General features: G+C 45.9%; 1 protein-coding gene across 1 annotated transcript in view; it reads left to right on the top strand.

The window, feature by feature from the left end:
• The first annotated feature begins 3,675 nt into the window (after positions 1-3,675).
• Positions 3,676-16,868, top strand: part of CFAP97D1 (CFAP97 domain containing 1) — a 116,154-nt gene continuing 102,961 nt past the window's right edge. The window contains exon 1 of the mRNA XM_075349953.1: positions 3,676-3,839. Coding sequence (XP_075206068.1) covers positions 3,719-3,839 — 121 coding nt within the window. The 5' untranslated portion in view covers positions 3,676-3,718. The remainder of the gene's footprint in view (positions 3,840-16,868) is intronic.

Here is a 16,868-nt window from a genome sequence, read left to right as displayed (position 1 = left end):
GTGGTAAACCTGCGGACATTCATGTGGTTTACCTGCGGAAGTCTCGGCCTCTATCTACATAGTGGAGAGCCGGGAATTCCACAGGTATTTCCGCATGAATAATTGACATGCAGTTACATGCGGCTGTGGGACATTCACAGCATATTCCGCAGCTGCACGTATCCGCAGCATGGACACAGACACTCCCCATGTCCTTCAGGATAACATGGGGAGTGTCTGTACTTGCTAAAACCTGCGGTTTTATCTAGAAAATCCAGATAAATCCGCAGGTTTTCCGTGGCAGAATCCGCGGGTACAGAGACCCGTGGGCACATAGCCTAAGGCCATAGGCACGAGTTGAGTGGTTGATGAGTTTTTTTACCTCAGTGTTTGTAAGCCAAAACCAGGAGTGCAGTCACACGGTTGTATGACTCGTCTGAGAATCGCATCAGTTTCCGGACTGGCCAGTGGCTCTCCTGACCCGAGTGTGAGAGTTGCATAGAAATACATGCTGTCACACTCGGTCCAGAGAACCACCGGCCAGTCCAGAAAGTGGGATGCAATCCTCGGACGAGTCATTTTTGATTTTGAGATTTTGATTACCTGGCATTACAGTTTTTTCTCTTGTGGCAGCTGAAAAACTGCATTTTTGAATTTTTTATTTTTTTTGTTACGCTGTTAAACGATTAGATTCATTTATTTTATATTTCGATAGACTGAATATACAGTATGATTTGAACTTTTATATATTATTTTTTTGTATTTTTTTAAACATTTTTTTCTACTTTGAACAGTCTTTAATAGTTCAATTAGGGGACTTAAACCTGCAGTAGCCTAATCACTTGTTCTATATACTGAAATGCCACAGCAACGCTGATCTATGGCGGTCTTTTGACATTTATTACATATATATACGTATATCAGGAGACCCGTGGAATGGTGACTAAAGCAGCCGATCAGTGGTCATTGATTTTCTGCTGTGGTCATATGACATCATTTATAGTATATCAGGAGACCTGTAAACTGGTGAAGGGTGCAGTCGATCAGTGGTCAACAATTGTCTGCGCGGTCATATGACATTATTTACGGTATATCAGGAGACCTGCAGACTGATGAAGGGCGCAGTCGATCAGTGGTCGCCGATTGTCTGGGCTGTCATATGACATTAATTACAGTATATCAGAAAACCCATGGAATGGTGAAGGCGGCAGCCGATTAGTAGTCGCTGATTGTCTGCCATGGTCTATGATATTTATGATATATAAGGAGACCCGCGGAATGGTGAAGGCTGCAGCACATCAGTGGTCACTGATTGTCTGCCACGGTCATATGACATTATTTACATCAGAAGACCAGGAAACAGTGCTGGTCTGGCAACTAAGATAGATTTTTATTTTGAATTTATTCAGCACCTTTGTGTTACGAGTGGCTGCTGCTAAGTCTTTGGCTTTACCCAGAAAGAAACAAGATAGGATGAGGAAACGTTACATTTATTACACACATAAAAAAAAATAATAATAATAATTTATTACACATACTCTCCACTGATGTCAACACACTTCTTACATCGGTATTCCAAGTTCTGTAAGCCTAGCAAAAAGAAGGATTTTGGTTGTGCCTCAAACCAGGCATACGTAGCAGCCATGGTATCAGAAATGGTGTAAAATTTGGTATCTTTGAGGTGCTTCTTCAAGTTTGGAAACCGATGATAGCTGGAGGGAGCTAGATCTGGTGAATAAGGTGGATGGACAACCAGGTGGAAGCCCAGCTCTTCTAGTTTTGCCGTGGTCGCTTGTGCAGTGTGAGCGGAGGCGTTGTCTTGCAGGAACAAGATTCCTTTGGACAGCTTGCTGCGCCTTTTGGCTTTCAGAGCTGCCTTCAATTGGTTCAAAAGTTCAATGTAATACTTTGCATTGATGGTGGAAGCCTTTTGAAGGTAGTCCACTAGCAGCATGCCCTACTTATCCCAGAACACAGACGCCATCATCTTAGTGGCTGATTTTTGCACCTTGAACTTCTTTAGACGAGGAGAACCACTGTGTCTCTACTCTTTTGACTACTCCTTGTTTTTAGGGTCATACAAATAAATCCAGGTCTCATTCATAGTGACCAGTTGATCCAGTAAGTTCTTATCAGTCCAGAAACGCTGACAAATGGACCGGGAAGTTTTCACTCTTAGGGGCACTTTGCACGCTGCGACATCGCTAGCTGATAATAGCGATGCCGAGCACGATAGTACCCGCCCCCGTCGCACATGCGATATCTTGTGATAGCTGCCGTAGTGAACATTATTGCTACGGCAGCTTCACACGCACTTACCTGCCCTGCGACGTCGCTCTGGCCGGCGACCCGCCTCCTTCCTAAGGGGGCGGGTCGTGCGGCGTCACAGCGATGTCACACGGCAGGCGGCCAATAGAAGCGGAGGGATGGAGATGAGCGGGACGTAAACATCCCGCCCACCTCCTTCCTTCCGCATAGCCGGTGGAGGCAGGTAAGGAGAAGTTCCTCACTCCTGCGGCTTCACACACAGCGATGTGTGCTGCCACAGGAACGATGAACAACATCATACCTGTCACTGCAGCAAAATTATGAAAAGGACCGACACTACACAGATCACCGATTTATGACGCTTTTGCGATCGTTTATCGGTGTATCTAGGCTTTACACGTTGCAACGTCGTTACTGGCGCCGGATGTGCGTCACTTTCGATTTTGTTGTCAAACGTTGTTGTCAAACATTTGGAAACTCACTTTGCAGATAGCTTCCTGAAGTCCAAATGTTCATGGATAATGACACAAACACATTCACGGGAAATCCCCATGATGTCTGCTATTGCTTTAGCTGAAATTCGTGGATTCTCCAGTATGCGGTTGTGCACAGCATCAGCGATCTCCGGAACAACAACCACTCTCAGTCGTCCAGGACATTCCTCATCATTGGTGTTGAAGTGGCCCGTTTTAGCTTTGGCAACCCAGTTCTTAACTGTGGAATATGAAGGGCATTGATCCCCCAATGTCTGTGACAGATCACCATGAATATCTTCACAGACTTTCCTTGCAGAAACAAGAATTTTATCACTCCCCTCAATTGCTGTGAATATTGCATTAGACTCCGCCATTTTGTTTTCCCGTGTGCGTAGAACACTGTTGCCATAAGCAACAAGCACAACATTTTGAAAACTTATATTAGACACATAAGGCTTTCATTTGATGTAACATTCGTTACCATAGAAACAAAAAGAAGATCACAAAGCCAAAGACGTATCAGCAGCCCCTCGTATTAATAATAGTTGGCCAGTAGTGGACAACCCCTTTAAGGGGCAGTATCTGCTAACAGTCTTGAAGGCTCCTTCTACTAAGGAGCACATTCTGACATGACATTACATTAGGATAGTACTATTTAGGCAAATCCTATTATACATACAGTATGTCGAGGTTGGGAACATTGAACATTAGTCATGAAATTGTACATTACTGATACAATTTGAAATAGTAATTGATTGTCCCTCTCCCCACAGTACATGTCCTTGTTTTCTATAGCCTATAGTTGCTGTAATTCTTCTTTTCTGCACAGACCCTGGTACCCCATTAGATGTACTGTACTGTGCAATTTTACTTGCCAGCGATGGCCCTCATCATTGATGTCACTATACAGGTTGCCATAGTAACCCCTCCAAGAATAGTTATGTGATGCTACCAGACGTATCAGCTGCTCAGTTCTTACCTGTGATTGAAAAAGGATGAACACTGTAGATTATTTGGCTTTTCCTCTAATAGTTTCCAATCACAGACAAAATAATATCCTGAAGAAAAAATGGGACAACTACCACTACCAATGCCACGTGTCAAGGGTGAGAGCTGGTAGGTTTACATTTACAAGCACTTTATTTGACTTAGTTATGTATAACAGTGCATGCTATGTGTATAATCCACAGAGAAAGTGAAATAGACAGGTAGAAAGGCATACAGACAGATAAAGATAACGATAGATACCTATACAGATTGATAGATAGTAGAGTGATAGAGAGGTAATAGATAAATAGATAATACATAACTAGATAGATCAATAGATTGATACATAGATAGATCTCATTGACCTAATTCTGCTTTTAAAAGGCTTTTGTCATGACAGTGAATGCTATGATGTAACAATCCGTCATATCCCAGGAGTCACATCCGTCTGTTCTAGGAGCTTTGAGCCTCACCATAGTATAAAATGAGAATCAAAATGGATTCTGAGAGACTGACAAAGGACATATTAAAAAAAGAAAATCATGATAAAACTGAAATTTCTATTTGAAATTTGAATTGTTGGGAAATTCAGGATCAGCAAAGTGCAGTGCTCCTTGTTTTACGAAGTTTGTTTTAGCCAAATGTTGCTGTTAGCTGGTGAGATCACCACTAAGGCCTCACTCTCATTAGCCTACTGGTGCGAGTGTGAGCCGAGTGTCATCTGCTACGAGGTCGCCGGATGTCATCTGCTGCGAGCATGAGTCGAATGTCTTCTGCTGCGAGTGTGAGCGGAGTGTCATCTGTTGCGAGCGTGATCCGGGTATTATCTGCTGCGAGCGTGAGCCGAGTGTCATCTGCTACGAGCGTGAGCTGAGTGTCATCTGCTGCGAGCATGAGCAGGCTATCATCAGCTACGAGCGTGAGCCAGGTGTCATCTGCTTCGAGTGTGAGCCGAGTGTCATTTGTTGCAAGTGTGATCCAGGTATTATCTGCTGCGAGTGTGAGCCAAGTGTCATTGCTGCAAGCATGAGCTGAATGTCATCAACTGCGAGCGTGAGCCGAGTGTCATCTGCTGTGAGCATGAGCCGAGTGTCATCTGCTAGGAGCGTGAGTCGAATGTCTCCTGTTGCGAGTGTGAGCCGAGTGTCATCTGTTGCGAGTGTGAGCCGAGTGTCATCTGTTGTGTGTGAGCTGGGTATTATCTGCTGTGAGCGTGAGCCGAATATCATCAGCTGCGAGCATGAGCCGAGTGTCATCTGCTGTGAGCATGAGCCGAATGTCATCTGCTGTGAGCGTGAGTCAAATGTCTTGCAAGTGTGAGCCAGGTATTATCTGCTGCAAGCGTGAGCCGAATGTAATCAGCTGCGAGCGTGAGCCGAGTGTCGTCTGCTGCGAGCATGAGCCAGGTGTCATCTGCTGCGAGCGTGAGCCAGGTGTCATCTGCTGCGAGTGTAAGCCAGGTGTCATCTGCTGCAAGCTTGAGCTTAGTGTCATCTGTTACGAGTGTGAGCCGGGTATTATCTGCTGCGAGTGTGAGCCGAGTGTCATCTGCTGCGAGCGTGAGCCGAGTGTCATCTGCTGCGAGCTTGAGTCGAGTGTCATCTGCTGCGAGCTTGAGTCGAGTGTCATCTGCTGCGAGCGTGAACTGAGTGTAATCTGCTGCGAGCGTGAGCCAGGTGTCATCTGCTGCGAGTGTAAGCCAGGTGTCATCTGCTGCAAGCGTGAGCTTAGTGTCATCTGTTACGAGTGTGAGCCGGGTATTATCTGCTGCGAGCGTGAGCCGAGTGTCATCTGCTGCGAGCGTGAGCCGAGTGTCATCTGCTGCGAGCGTGAGCCGAGTGTCATCTGCTGCGAGCGTGAGCCGAGTGTCATCTGCTGCGAGCTTGAGCCGAGTGTCATCTGCTGCGAGCTTGAGTCGAGTGTCATCTGCTGCGAGCGTGAACCAAGTGTCATCTGCTGCGAGCGTGAGATGAGTGCCATCAGCTGCGAGCGTGAGCCGGGTGTTATCTGCTGCAAGTGTGAGCCAAAGGTCGTACAACTGTGCTCCGATCCTGTGATTGGATCATATGTTCAGAGAAGAGGGAGGGAGTACTTTCTCTCTCTTCTCCACTGTCTGTCTCTGCGTATATCGCACTGCACTAAGATGACATCCGAGTGCAGTCTAACATTTCACATGCATTCCATTCATAGACTTGTATAGGTGTGTGAGCTGAGACTCGCTGCCAAACACAGCAAGCTGATGCCGATTCAGCATGAGAAAATAATCACTGATGAACACTGCCTACTTGTTTAACATTGGTGCTCGTGCAATCCAGTGTTTTATTGGATTGCACTCGTCTATATTAAATGCAAGTGTGAGCAAGGCCTAATGTGTAGAATTAGTAGCGGGTCCATGCCTGTTCAGATGAGTTGGACAGTCATGCACAGACATCTCCACTGAAGAAATAAGAATGACTAAAACCTGTGAGAACTATCATTCACAAGTGACAGCTATTTTAACAGCTGTGTCACATTTATGTAGCAAGCTACCTGCCTTGTGGTGCCTGCACTATTTGTGTTGCTTGCCGCGCATTTATGATGACTAGGATAGGCCAACAACATAAATAGCACATGGCCGAGGAACACTCCACTACTACCGTAGGACGACAGCCATCATGTTGCTTGGTGCTCAGTTTATACATGTGCTTTTTGTGGCTGTGTAATTTTGTGGATTTCAGGCCTCTCATCTAGCCAACCACTTTATATAAATGAGGGGTAAGTACCTTGAAACAACTGTCTACAAAGGAAGGCTGTTTCTGGTTTGGCTTTATATCCTAAGTCATGTGGCAAAGTTATTTTTCATGTACTTTAGTGGCCGCACTCAACCTCTGGGTTCCAAGCAACTGATATAGCTGCTATGACTACAGCTGTGCCCATGCATGGAGAGCTATGTGGAAAGTCTGAAACACATATTCTTTGCCTTTTTATTGGTGTAGAATGGACTAGTGCTTGTGATGATTATGCTTTGTCCATCTGTGGAAGAGAGGGGCTTTAGACTTTCCACTGAGCTCTCCATGCCTCTGTAGTGGTCATTTTGATGAAGAATAGTCCTATCACATGTTTTCTGGCTACACCTTCAGGGTCCTCTAGAGCTCCTTGGGGGTGGTCCTAAACAGCTGCTGAACTTGCTATGCTTGTAGTTCCACTCCTGCAGGAAACAGTAGAAAGAAAAGGATATAATGTTTAGACAATATAGGTGTATAATGCAAGATAATGTATAATATATGTTTAGGATTATCGGTCCTTTTTAATTAGTTTAATAATAATAATTAAAACATATTTCGTATAGCCTCCTTCTCACTACATTTATGCAATATATCCAATGCTTCTAGATCTAGGAACTAAATATACTACTTGAAAAGAACAAAAACCATGGGCCAGCACGGATGTTGATATTAGTGCAAAGTGTTTGGGCATGTTCACACTGGAGCCATTAACAGACAAAACCTAAGATAAAAACAATGAGCAAATGCTAAGTAAATAGAATAAAATGGAGGACAAAAAGAGCTATATGCTTACCGAAAAAAAGGTTATTTATTACAAATACACAAAGTCTATAGTACATGAATAAAACCAAAGCATACAAGTCAAGGAAGGAAGACAATGTGGGTGGTGAGATCCTGGGTATGGCACAAAACAACAATTACCTAAATATTTTACACACGTATCTTAGTGCCAAAATGGGCAATAGGAACAGCAGTAAGTAATTTGTATAAGTACCGGTAAATAACATGGGGTGCTTAGCTGACAATATATTAATCAGAAAAGAGCAAAAGCCAAGCCACCGCGACAAGGTGTACCCATTCAGGATGGTGCTATCTCTATTGATTTACCTCTCTAAGTGCTAGTGGGACTCAATAAATGGGGGTCAAAGTAGGACCCAGGCATGACTGTTTTGCACCTGCCTGGGAATCCATATAGACACGATGCGCAGCCCCAAAATGGGGTGCCACACCCCTAAATGTACAGAGTGCATGACATAAAAGGGATTGGCCCACGAACAAAGTTTATTGTCATTAATAGATCTTGGAATAATAATAAGTTCCACAATTGGATGTGTCTTTTGTTTTTGTTTTTTTAAATCTTCCTGTGCTGAGATTTTATACTGTGTGTGTATGTGTGTAATATATATATATATACAGTGCCTCCAAGTAGTATTCAACCCCCTGCAGATTTAGCAGGTTTGATAAGATGCAAATAAGTTAGAGTGTAATACTTATTATATGTTCTGAGGATTTCGATAGCGTAGGGCAATGATCAGCAGAGACGAGTTTTTGATACAAGATGTTTTATAAATCTGTAACCACGGTAGATAACAACGGAACAAACACAGCAATACAAATACACACAATACCTTCCCGAAACGGAGCGGAGGGAATTCCCGGGGCCACGCACCGGACTCCCCCAGGGAGACCACCAGAGCGAACCCCTATACAGGGACTGTCCGGCAATCACCCCGGAAGGCCTAAATGCGCAGCAGCCGGGACACAAGGGGCAAGCGGTAAAAGTCCAGGAGTGTCCGTACGGGATGATTGTCCAGAGTGGTTACGAACCAGAGAGAACCGGGCAGAGTGCTGACCGAAGATGGCAGACGGAATCCGGGCACAGCTTGAGAAACCGGGTAAGGTCCAGAGTCGGTCGGTCGGTAGTCTTTAGGAGGATCCAAAAGCAATCAGGATTAGCAGCAGCAAAGCAGGAGCACACAGCAAGCAGTATACTCAGGCACTGGACTGGGCTGAGAGGCGGCCTTTTAAGCAGCTGGACAGGAAGTAGGGCAACAGAACCTTAAAACTCCATGTTAACTGAGGGCAAGCTCATTCAAAAGAGAACTGGAAAACCTGGAAACCTGACATTACTCCCCCCCCCAGAGACGGCCTCAGGACGGATCAGGGCCCGGCTTGTCCGGGAAACGTCGATGAAACTGAGCGATCTTCCGGGGTGCCCGAATGTTACCCACCGGTTCCCAGGAATCGTCCTCGGGGGCGTACCCCTGCCAACGTACCAGATATTGAAGCCGACGACGATGGAGCCGGGAGTCAATAATGTCCTCAACCACGAACTGCTCCTCGCCGTCGACCATCACAGGCGGAGGAGGAGGCACAACACGACCACGAAACGTATTAGGGGAGACAGGTTTGAGGAGAGACACATGAAAGACCGGGTGTACCTTTAGATGGTGCGGCAACCGTAGCCGACAGGCCACAGGGCTCACGATCCCGGTGATCTTAAATGGACCGATGAATTTTTGTCCCAGCTTCTGCGAAGGAACACCCAATCTCAGGTTTTTGGTGGACAACCATACAGAGTCCCCTACCTTGTACATGGGTGCCGGTTTCCGGTGAGTGTCGGCCGACCTCTTGTAACGCTCCTGAGCCGTAGCCACAGTGTCCTTCAGAACCTCCAGATTTTGTCGTAGCTCTGTCAATCTGTCCTCCACCGCTGGCACCGAAACCGCAACCGGTGACCTAGGCAAAACATTCGGATGGTAACCCAAGTTAGCGAAAAAGGGCGTTACCTTAGTGGAGCTGCTCTGAGTGTTGTTATATGAGAACTCCGCCAACGGAAGCATCTTCAACCAATCGTCTTGGAGATGGCTGACATAACATCGAAGGTATTGTTCCAGGGTTTGATTTGTCCGTTCGGTTTGCCCATTTGTCTGAGGATGGTATGCAGAAGACAAACAGACATCAATCTGGAGTGCCGTACAAAACCCCTTCCAGAATCTAGACGTGAACTGCACGCCCCGGTCAGAGATGATCTCGTCTGGTACCCCATGCAATCGGAATACATTCTGGATAACCAAATCCACTGTCTCTGCGGCTGAGGGAAGACCGGTACACGGAATGAAGTGAGCAGCTTTAGTCAATCGATCTACCACCACTAAAATGGTATTGTGTCCGCATGAGACTGGCAACTCCACAATAAAATCCATGGAGATAGACCCCCAAGGGCGAGATGGCACGGGTAACGGTTGGAGGAGTCCCGTAGGAGCCACACGAGGAACCTTGCACCGGGCACAAACCACACATGAGTGGACATAGTCCTTCACATCCTTTAAGCAAGTAGGCCACCAGAAAAAACGGCTCAGAAATTCTTGCGTCTTCTGTACCCCCCTATGACCAGCCAACACGGAGTCATGGACCAACTTGAGAACCCGAAGTCTTACGGCCTCCGGGACATAAATGCGTCGCTCTCTCAACCACACACCATTCCGAAGAACAAGCGTTACATCATTCGGGGGGGCAGCAAGAAATACGTCACCATCATAGGCCAGCTTGATGTCCTTCCACAAGTCCTGGTCCTGGATTACTCCAACGAAATTGGCATCCGATAACACGGTCTGAGACGGGGTTCCAGGCACGGAGTCCACGGCGTGGATTCGGGACAAGGCATCGGCTTTCCCATTACGTGAACCTGGACGGTATGTAACGACAAAATTGAATTGGTTAAGAAATAGGCTCCAACGGGCTTGCCGTGGAGACAGGCACCTGGCAGACTTAAGAAATTCCAGATTACGATGATCCGTGAGTACTATCACTTGCTGCGCGGCTCCCTGTAAGTGGTGTCTCCATTCCTTGAAAGCGGAAATAATCGCCAATAATTCCTTGTCCGCAATGTCGTAGTTCCTTTCTGCAGGGGACAACCGGCGGGAAAAGAAGGCACACGGATGCAAGAGACTCTTGTCCCCGGTCCTTTGAGAAAGAATGGCCCCTAATGCATAGTCGGAAGCGTCGACCTCCACGATAAAGGGAAGTGCGGGATTCGGATGGACTAATATTGGCGCTGAGGTAAAACATACCTTGAGACGATGGAATGCTTCCTGGGCCTGGGCGGACCACACAAACTTCTGTCCTTTCTTGGTTAACAGTGTGATGGGACGGACAATCGCTGAAAAGTTACGGATAAAGCGTCGGTAAAAGTTGGCAAAACCGACAAAGCGTTGTACCTCCTTGATGTTTCCCGGTTCCGGCCAGTCCAGAATGGCTTGTATCTTGCTAGATTCCATGTTTAGTCCCTGAGGAGAGATGACATAACCTAAGAATTGTATTTGTGAGCAGTGGAACTCGCATTTCTCCAGCTTAATGTACAGGTGGTTTTCCCTCAGACGGGTAAGTACGGTCTTGACGTGCTCCTGGTGTTCCTGTAGAGAATCAGAAAAGATTAGGATATCGTCCAGATAGATCACCATGAATTGGTCCATGATATCCCTAAAAATATCGTTAACTAGATGTTGAAATGCCGCGGGAGCGTTACAAAGTCCAAAAGGCATCACTAGGTACTCAAAATGTCCGTACCGACATCGGAACGCGGTCTTCCACTCGTCTCCGGGACGTATACAAAGCAGATTATATGCCCCACGGAGGTCTAATTTGGTGAATATTTTTGCCTGTTGGACCCTCTCCAATAGCTCAGGAATCAACGGTAACGGATACCGGTTCCGGATGGTTATTTTATTCAGTTCCCGGTAGTCAATACAGGGTCTCAGAGTCCCCTCCTTCTTTTTCACGAAAAAGATGGGTGCCCCTGCGGGGGAGGTAGACGGACGAATAAATCCCTTGGCTAGGCTTTCATCAATATACTCTTTTAGTGCTGCTAGCTCAGGTGCCGCCAACGGGTAGACATGACCAAACGGAATCTCCGCCCCTGGGAGTAAGTCTATGGGGCAATCATACGGTCTATGCGGGGGAAGTCGGTCGGCTTTTCTTTTGTCGCATATATCAGCGAAGTCACGGTAAACCGGGGGTAAAACAGGTACCTGTACAGTGCTCTCCGTATTTGGTGGTACTGGAACCGGAACAGTTGGACTAATGGTCGGAATATTCTGCGGTGGGAAGGATATTTCCTTAGTTTCCCAATCGATGACCGGATTTGTAGACCGTAGCCACGGAATACCTAAAATAATCGGAAAATGAGGAGATGAAATTAGCATGAAAACAAGGGTCTCCTGCTGACCTGGCTTCATGACGCATTCTAGCGGTACGGTTTCCCGATCGACTGGTCCAGAGATTAACGGAGATCCGTCTACCGTCTCCATGGTAACCGGTGAGGATCTTTGCTGAGTCCGGATACCGTGTTTCCTGGCAAAAGAAGAGTCCATGAAATTTCCCCCTGCCCCAGAGTCTATCATTGCAGAGGTAGGTATTAGCTGTCCCTCCCACCGGATCTGAATGGGGAGCGAGCAATGGGTATATTTCCCTTCCGAGTCCTTCGGTGAGGTTGACATTACAGTCAAGGGAAATACCGCATCCAAGTGTCCACTTGCCTCAGAGATATCGGACTCTGCGTCCGTGTTGTCACACTCTGCCATGGCTGCCAATACCTTATTTGGGCGATTCGGACGTTTCGGGCAGTCGATCAAGAAATGGTCCGATTGACTGCAATAGAAACACAAACGCTCACGGAGCCGGTGTTCGCGACGTTCATTGGTCTCTCGCTTTTGCAGAGAGTCTACTTGCATAGGAACGTCCTCGGCCTCCCGTGGCGTCCTGAGAGCGGGTTCTCTGGAAGGAAATGTAAAGTTGTTTACACGGTTTACAGCTGCCCATTTTTCCTGTCTACGTTCCGTCAAGCGGGTATCAATACGCACACAGTGCTGGAGAAACAGTTCAAAATCCCCTGGAGATTCGGAACGAGCTAACTCGTCCTTGATGGTACCGGACAACCCCTTTCTGAAAACAGACAATAATGCATTGTTTCCCCAGTCGGTGTCTACCACTAACCTCTTAAATTCAGTGGCGTATTCAACGACAGAACGCTTTCCCTGACGTAAGGAAAGGAGAGCCGATTCAGCGGTAGCACGGCGATTCGGATCATCAAACATTTGCGCCATTGCGGTCAGAAAATCATCTAGGTGATTTAAACGGATGTCTCGGTTCTCTATCATAGGATTAGCCCAAGCCAGTGCTCGTGAGGTTAATAACATAATTATACATAACACTTTGGACCGGTCAGAACGGTAATAATCAGCATGTACATCAAAAAACAGTATACATTGGTTCACAAATCCACGAAACTGACCACGGTCACCATTGAAACGGAATGGGGGTAACCTAGGCATACCGGCAGCTGATACGGACGTAGTGGGGCCGGCTTCCTGAGCCTCCACTCTGACTTGCAAATCCTGTATAGCCGGACCCAGTACCTGGTGATCATGACCCAGCTGTGCCTCCACATCTCTAAGTTTAGTCTGCACCACCTCCATCTCCTGCTGCAAGGAGTTAATCATAGAAAAGAGCTGATCTACTCCTCGTGTCTCAGTCATTGCCCCAGCCAAATCCTCTTTTTTGGGCCTGAGTATAATGTAATACTTATTATATGTTCTGAGGATTTCGATAGCGTAGGGCAATGATCAGCAGAGACGAGTTTTTGATACAAGATGTTTTATAATCTGTAACCACGGTAGATAACAACGGAACAAACACAGCAATACAAATACACACAATACCTTCCCGAAACGGAGCGGAGGGAATTCCCGGGGCCACGCACCGGACTCCCCCAGGGAGACCACCAGAGCGAACCCCTATACAGGGACTGTCCGGCAATCACCCCGGAAGGCCTAAATGCGCAGCAGCCGGGACACAAGGGGCAAGCGGTAAAAGTCCAGGAGTGTCCGTACGGGATGATTGTCCAGAGTGGTTACGAACCAGAGAGAACCGGGCAGAGTGCTGACCGAAGATGGCAGACGGAATCCGGGCACAGCTTGAGAAACCGGGTAAGGTCCAGAGTCGGTCGGTCGGTAGTCTTTAGGAGGATCCAAAAGCAATCAGGATTAGCAGCAGCAAAGCAGGAGCACACAGCAAGCAGTATACTCAGGCACTGGACTGGGCTGAGAGGCGGCCTTTTAAGCAGCTGGACGGGAAGTAGGGCAACAGAACCTTAAAACTCCATGTTAACTGAGGGCAAGCTCATTCAAAAGAGAACTGGAAAACCTGGAAACCTGACATAGAGCCTGCAAACTTCAAACAAGAGCAGGATTTATTAACAGATGCATAAATCTTACAAACCAACAAGTTATGTTGCTCAGTTAAATTTTAATACATTTTCAACATAAAAGTGTGGGTCAATTATTATTCAACCCCTAGGTTTAATATTTTGTGGAATAACCCTTGTTTGCAATTACAGGTAATAATCGTCTTTTATAAGACCTGATCAGGCTGGCACAGGTCTCTGGCGTTATCTTGGCCCACTCCTCCATGCAGATCTTCTCCAAGTTATCTAGGTTCTTTGGGTGTCTCATGTGGACTTTAATCTTGAGCTCCTTCCACAAGTTTTCAATTGGGTTAAGGTCAGGAGACTGACTAGGCCACTGCAACACCTTGATTTTTTCCCTCTTGAACCAGGCCTTGGTTTTCTTGGCTATGTGCTTTGGGTCGTTGTCTTGTTGGAAGATGAAATGACGACCCATCTTAAGATCCTTGATGGAGGAGCGGAGGTTCTTGGCCAAAATCTCCAGGTAGGCCGTGCTATCCATCTTCCCATGGATGCGGAACAGATGGCCAGGCCCATTGGCTGAGAAACAGCCCCACAGCATGATGCTGCCACCACCATGCTTTACTGTAGGGATGGTATTCTTGGGGTTGTATGCAGTGCCATCCAGTCTCCAAACGTCACGTGTGTGGTTGGCACCAAAGATCTCGATCTTGGTCTCATCAGACCAGAGAACCTTGAACCAGTCTGTCTCAGAGTCCTCATGAGCAAACTGTAGACGAGCCTTGACATGACGCTTTGAAAGTAAAGGTACCTTACGGGCTCGTCTGGAACGGAGACCATTGCGGTGGAGTACATTACTTATGGTATTGACTGAAACCAATGTCCCCACTGCCATGAGATCTTCCCGGAGCTCCTTCCTTGTTGTCCTTGGGTTAGCCTCGTCTCTTCGGACAAGCCTGGCCTCGGCACGGGTGGAAACTTTCAAAGGCTGTCCAGGCCGTGGAAGGCTAACAGTAGTTCCATAAGCCTTCCACTTCCGGATGATGCTCCCAACAGTGGAGACAGGTAGGCCCAACTCCTTGGAAAGGGTTTTGTACCCCTTGCCAGCCTTGTGACCCTCCACGATCTTGTCTCTGATGGCCTTGGAATGCTCCTTTGTCTTTCCCATGTTGACCAAGTATGAATGCTGTTCACAAGTTTGGGGAGGGTCTTAATTAGTCAGAAAAGGCTGGAAAAAGAGATAATTAATCCAAACATGTGAAGCTCATTGTTCTTTGTGCCTGAAATACTTCTTAATACTTTAGGGGAACTAAACAGAATTCTTGTGGTTTGAGGGGTTGAATAATAAATGACCCTCTGAATAAACTTTTCACAATTTAAAAAAAAAAAATAAAAAAAGAAATAACATTCTTTTTTGCTGCAGTGCATTTCACTCTTCCAGGCTGATCTACAGTCCAAATGTCATAATGCAAAATTAATTCCGAATGTGTAAACCTGCTAAATCTGCAGGGGGTTGAATACTACTTGTAGGCACTGTGTATATATATATATATATATATATATATATATGTGTGTGTGTCCCTGCTATGTACTGTGTAATTGTTGTGTCTGACCGTACAGGGACATGGTCTGATCATACCACATCTCTTGAGTCGGGGAGGAAGCAAAAAGTATACAGACATTACAGCATGGGATTGCAAATTATTCTTTCTTTGAGGTACATTTTTTTAAAAAAAACAGGCAGGGAAATGTTTTACCTCACAAAACGAATGAGCTGTGATCCCATGCTGTGCTACCTATATACTCTTTTTTGTATCCTCCCCTGCCCAGGAGATGTGGTATGATCAGACCATGTTACTGTACGGTCAGACACAGACATTACACAGTACATAGCAGGGGCACATATATAAGATTATCTCAGCCCAGGAGATGTGGTATGATCAGATCACATCCCTGTACGGTCAGACACCGCCATTACACAGTACATAGCAGGGACACATATGTAAGATTATCTCTGCACATGAACATTTTTTTTAAACACATCCAATTGTATAAATTATTATTATTCCAAGATCTATTAATTAAAATCAACTTTAAAATTATCTTTCTTTGTGGAAAAACCCCTTTAAAACAAGTCCAAAACAATGGGTGGGCACACCTGTTGGAACCAGTCCAAAGTGTTCATGCTTGTTCACAATGTGGCCACACTTTGCCCTAATAGCAACAGGTGTGCCGTCCCATATTTTTGGGTTTGCTTTCATTTTGTGTAGTCTGTACATATAGGGACGTAGCCCCCATTTAGGGCTGTGCATCGTGTCTATATAGTGTCCCAGGCAGGTGCTAAACAGTCACACCTGGGTCCTGCTCTGCCCATCTATTGAGGCCTACTGGCACTTAGAGGAGTGAATCATTAGAGATAGGACCATCCTGATTGGGTACACCTTGACTCCATGGGATGGCTATTACGGTTGTTTGATCAAAGTATTGTCAGCTAAGCACCATATGTTATTTATATGTACTTTTGCTATTTACTTACCTACTGCAGGGCATTTGATCATTGTTTTTGATTTTTTATATATACTACATGGCAACATTTGAAACCATTAATTCTAAGGACTAATTAAGACAATTCTTCTGACATATTGGTTACTGTCCATTTTCAGCTCATAGCTTTTACAGTGAACTGAGTCACAGAATGTTTGGCAGAAAATGAGTTAATTAGATTAGGAAACCAGGAAAGCGAATGTTTGTGCATTATGACAGCTGCCAACAATATAATGTAATATGTGCAGTGTAAGCAGTAAAGGAAAGCTGCAACAGCTGCAAGGCAGTAATGTGACAGATTGGTTTGGTCAGGGTGAACATCATCAGTCAATTTTGCAGGGGTCGGGGAGGGTGGGGGGGAGTATTACAATATTGATTTATTCAATGGCTACATTTTATTGTAGCACACAAAACATTTAATGAACTTCTGGCTATGCAACGCTGTGGAATATACAAAGCCCATAATCCTTCTACAAACACAATGCAAACCTACATTTCATAGTCTTCTATGGGAAAGTCTACAATGAGAATTTACCCATATTGCTTGTGGCTAGATCTCATCTGAGGTCACTGTGGCGCAATGTCATCAATTAAAGCAATACTAATGGTCCCGTATCAAATATGAGATAAAACAATTAAAGGGGG

The sequence above is a fragment of the Anomaloglossus baeobatrachus genome, chromosome 5 (assembly GCF_048569485.1).
Source record: "Anomaloglossus baeobatrachus isolate aAnoBae1 chromosome 5, aAnoBae1.hap1, whole genome shotgun sequence".
In the NCBI taxonomy this organism is placed as follows: Eukaryota; Metazoa; Chordata; class Amphibia; order Anura; family Aromobatidae; genus Anomaloglossus; species Anomaloglossus baeobatrachus.
Note: the sequence above shows the minus strand (reverse complement) of the source record. Positions and strands in the feature narration are given on the sequence as shown.